The sequence below is a fragment of the Portunus trituberculatus genome, chromosome 47 (genome assembly GCF_017591435.1).
Source record: "Portunus trituberculatus isolate SZX2019 chromosome 47, ASM1759143v1, whole genome shotgun sequence".
Lineage (NCBI taxonomy): Eukaryota > Metazoa > Arthropoda > Malacostraca > Decapoda > Portunidae > Portunus > Portunus trituberculatus.
Genome location: NC_059301.1, coordinates 6,355,042 through 6,359,051, shown reverse-complemented (window position 1 = coordinate 6,359,051; position 4,010 = coordinate 6,355,042). Strand labels below are relative to the sequence as shown.

Genomic DNA, 4,010 nt, shown 5'->3' with positions numbered 1-4,010 from the left:
GCTGCCTGGCACAGCGGCGGCATGTGCAGGTGTTTGTATATATATATATATATATATATATATATATATATATATATATATATATATATATATATATATATATATATATATATATATATATATAATAAATAATGGTGAGCCCAGGTAAGGGAGGGTGTTACTTCGCCTGCGCGAGGAGGACTCTCCGTTGCGGTAACAAGGTGCAATTATTGCCCTTAAGGTTGCCGATAAGCTGCCGATATAATGAAATTGGACAAATTGGTGGCTTTCTTTGGTGCGTCTGGCAACCCTGTCCTGAGGGCGAGCCAGCCCACCTGCCCGAGGTCACCAGCAGGCGGGTGGTGAGCGCTGCACTGCTGCACGGGCCGTGGAGAGAACCCGCTCACTGGTTGTGTATGAGGCGCCACGCTCCACACTGCCGCCCTGGGAGCCGCACACGCAGGACAGCGCGAGGGGCGGAAGGAGCGGTGAGACGTTCACAAACAAAAAGGAAAGAACGCGGGCATGGGAACTATACAACAATAGAATATCGAAGCGTAATCGTGCATTTCGTTGAGACGTGGCGTGCGTGGCGGCGCTTATTTAGCGGGCTCGTAGAACACCTCAGCCTGGTAGCCGTTGACGGGGTCGGCGGTGAAGCGGACGATCTGAAGGCGGTTGTCGGGCAGCAGCACCGAGTACTCGCCCGTCACGTCCTTGCCGTCACTGTTCTCCACGTGGCTGAAGGAGGTGCCACTGTCGGGGTCCTTCACTGCCCAGTCAATGTTGTAGGGCATGAGCATCATGGTGGTGGTCTCCACTGGAGGCTGCGGCGAGAGGGGCGGGGATTTGTATTAGAGATTTCAAACTTCCACTTCAAGTAACACACCTTAAGTTCCTTCCTTACTTCCAGACTAACCAGTTTGATCTGTGTGTACTGCTTCACGCTACATAGAGTATTAGAGAAACACTTCATATGTCTATAAGAAATGGAGGATGATAATGATAATCTACGACTGCAGGTTGGTGGTGACGTCTATAACTTATTGATGATATAGTAAAGTTTATGTAATGTGTGTGTGTGTGTGTGTGTGTGTGTGTGTGTGTGTGTGTGTGTGTGTGTGTGTGTGTGTGTGTGTGTGTGATCTTACAAATTCATTCACAGACATCCTCCTTTCTATCAGTGTGTCGGTTCCTCCTTTTCCTATTCCTTAACTCCCCTCTCTTATCCTTTCCTACCAGCACCACCCATCCTTCAAAAAAACTTGCCAATTCTTCTTCCCCCTGTTCCTCCCTACCATTCCCCGTCCATTACTACCCATAAAAACCCATTCCTTCCTTCCTTTCAATACTCTACCCCCCATACCAACCCACCCCTCCTACCCTCCCCTCCTCCCTTCCACCTCTCCACACCGTCACCACACACTTACCACGAACTCTTCCACGACCACACTGTCAGAGGGCTGCTCTTCAACTGGAGGGGGCAGGTAGGAGCTCACGGGGGGCGGAGGAGGTGGAGGAGGCGTGGTGGTGGTCGTGGTAGTAGTGGTGGTGGTGGACGTAACTTCGACTTTATCAGAGGGAAGTTCATAAAGCCCTGATGGAACCTTGGGCGGGGTGTAGTCGTAGCCACCGAAGTTTGAGCTTGATGGGAGGAGGTTCGCCAGAGGATCGCTTGGGTGGTGATGGTGGTGGTCGTCGCCATGGTGGTGGTGGTGCTGGTGGGGGTCCAAGCCGTCCAGTTTGGCAGGAGCGGCCATGGTACCTCCCACGATCACCACGAGGATTGCTAACACCTGAGGGAGGACAAAGGTGAAAGGGTGGTTAGTTAAGTACAGGTGTGGAATTGTGGAGCAGAGAGAAGGGAAAATGAAAAGTAGGATAAATAAGTACTTTTGCGAAGGTTGAGTGTAATAAGGAGGTGGAATAAAAGAAAGAAGTGGAGGAATAGGTGAGGGTGAGTGGAGTAAAGGAGGACGAGGAATAAGGAATGTGGAAGGAAAGTTTGTGGAGGGAAAAAGAGTGAGAGGATAGATATTGGAGAAGTGGAGTGAGGTTTGTGGAAGTGGTGAATGGGTAAAGAGAAGAGAATATGGTGATGAAATAGAACAAGGTGGAGCAGAAGAAACAGGGAAGGGAGAGGGAATAAAAACAAGGAAAAAAAAGAAAAGAAATGAAGAAAGAACAGGGAAGATAGAGAAAACAAAAGGTAGAATTAATTGTTTTGATTTATAAATACTGAAACAATAGGAGAAAAAAAACAGGAAAGCTGATAATAGAATGAGGACGAGGACGAGTCGCCTTTCATTGGCTTAAGTAACAGAGACAGCGGAGTGGTGGTGGTGGTGGTGGTGGTGGTGGTGGTGGTGGTGCTTACAGAAGAGGACGGAGGTGGACACGGTTATGAGATGAATATTAAGCACAGTGTAAAGTAATTATCATCCGTTAGTGGCTTGGTGGTTAGAGATGAGCGCACACACACACACACACACACACACACACACACACACACACACACACACACACACACACACACACACACACACACACACACACACACACACACACACACACACACACACACACACACACACACACACACACACACACACACACACACACGATACTCCTATTACCACTGAGAATCTTAAGCACTTCCGGTTTTTCTCTTCTTTCACCCACCTGTCTCTCCCATTTCAGCGTAACATTCATTAACCCATTAGAGAAGCACAGGTAATGGGATAATGCTGTGACAATACCTATGGGAGTTTAAGAGGCATTGAAACCTGTGAATTAGTTAGTGTGTAGGTAAAAAGGGCATAATACCCTGCCATATACCGAGGGCGTCTCAAAAGGCTCTTGCAAGTGTCTGTTTATGGATGTTGGTATCAATTTTGCTAGTCTTCCCTAATCAGTGTTCCGTGTTTACGACTTATTTATACCATTTGTACCTTTTTTTTCCACTTCCCTATTCTTCTTGCCTCTTTGCCTCTTTGCCTCTTCCTCTTCCTCTCACTTACTCACATCCTTACTCCTTCAGCTGTTTTATTCTTCCTTACTCCATCTCTCACTTCCACCCTTACTCCTTCACTTTCTTTCATCTTCCTTACTCCATCTCCTCATTTCTACTTCTCTCTTGTAATCCCTTCTTTCTCCGTTCTCCTAACTTCATTCCTTCATCTTTGCCTATATCATCTTTTCCTTCTCCCTACCTCACTTTCTTACTCTCCACCTCTTCTTTCCTCTCTCACTCCTTTATCCTTCCCACTCTCCCTGCTGATTCCCTTACATTCTTCCTTCTTTACTCTCTCATTTTCTCTTTCTCTTATTCGTTCACCCGTCCCTCCCTTTTTTACTCTCATCTCCTTCCCTTACTCGTTCACTCGTCCCTCCCTTCTTTACTTTCTTGTCTTTCCACCTCCTCCGTAACTCCCTCACCTCCTTCCTGTATCCCCTTCTCCTCCCACTCTCCCTCACTCTCACCTTCATAGCGAGTGGTAGCGTCAGTGTCGTCCCTGTGTGTGTTTGCCAACGCTCTCCCTCCTCCACTGCCTCTCCCTTGCCTCTCCCTGCCTTATATACCTGCTCCTGTCCTACCCTGCCTCTGCCTAGGTCGTCCCGCCCCGCCTAACCTTCCCCAGGGTCACCACGCCTGCGGGAAGGAGGAGGAGGAGGAGGAAGAAGAAGAAGAGGAGGGGGAGGAGGTGGAGCCGGACGTCATCTTCAGACTAGCGGGAGGACTCATGTGTGTGTGTGTGTGTGAGAGAGAGAGAGAGAGAGAGAGAGAGAGAGAGAGAGAGAGAGAGAGAGAGAGAGAGAGAGAGAGAGAAGTATATAAGGAAAAGAAAGGAACAAAAATGAGGAAATACGAATAATCTGAAAAAACAAATAAATGTGTGTGTGTGTGTGTGTGTGTGTGTGTGTGTGTGTGTGTGTGTGTGTGTGTGTGTGTGTGTGTGTGTGTGTGTGTGTGTGTGTGTGTGTGTGTGTGTGTGTGTGTGTGTGTGTATGCGTGCACTGGTAGCTTGATT

The 4,010-nt window shown here is 48.1% G+C and overlaps 1 protein-coding gene across 1 annotated transcript; it reads right to left on the bottom strand.

Moving 5' to 3' along the window:
- Positions 1-270: 270 nt before the first annotated feature.
- On the bottom strand, positions 271-3,610 carry LOC123520868 (cuticle protein 19.8-like). The gene is made up of 3 exons (XM_045283516.1): positions 3,463-3,610; positions 1,410-1,775; positions 271-806 (listed from the first exon to the last, which is right to left on the bottom strand). Exons 1-3 carry the CDS (start codon positions 3,466-3,468, stop codon positions 579-581), a joined length of 600 nt encoding a protein of 199 aa, XP_045139451.1. The 5' UTR covers positions 3,469-3,610; the 3' UTR covers positions 271-578.
- Between the last annotated feature and the right edge of the window lie 400 nt (positions 3,611-4,010).

Excerpts from the sequence above, each read along its gene's own strand:
- LOC123520868 (XM_045283516.1), bottom strand. Across the intron at positions 807-1,409 it reads TGGTCGTGGAAGAGTTCGTG|CCTCCAGTGGAGACCACCAC; the intron begins GTAAGTGTGTGG and ends CTCTCGCCGCAG.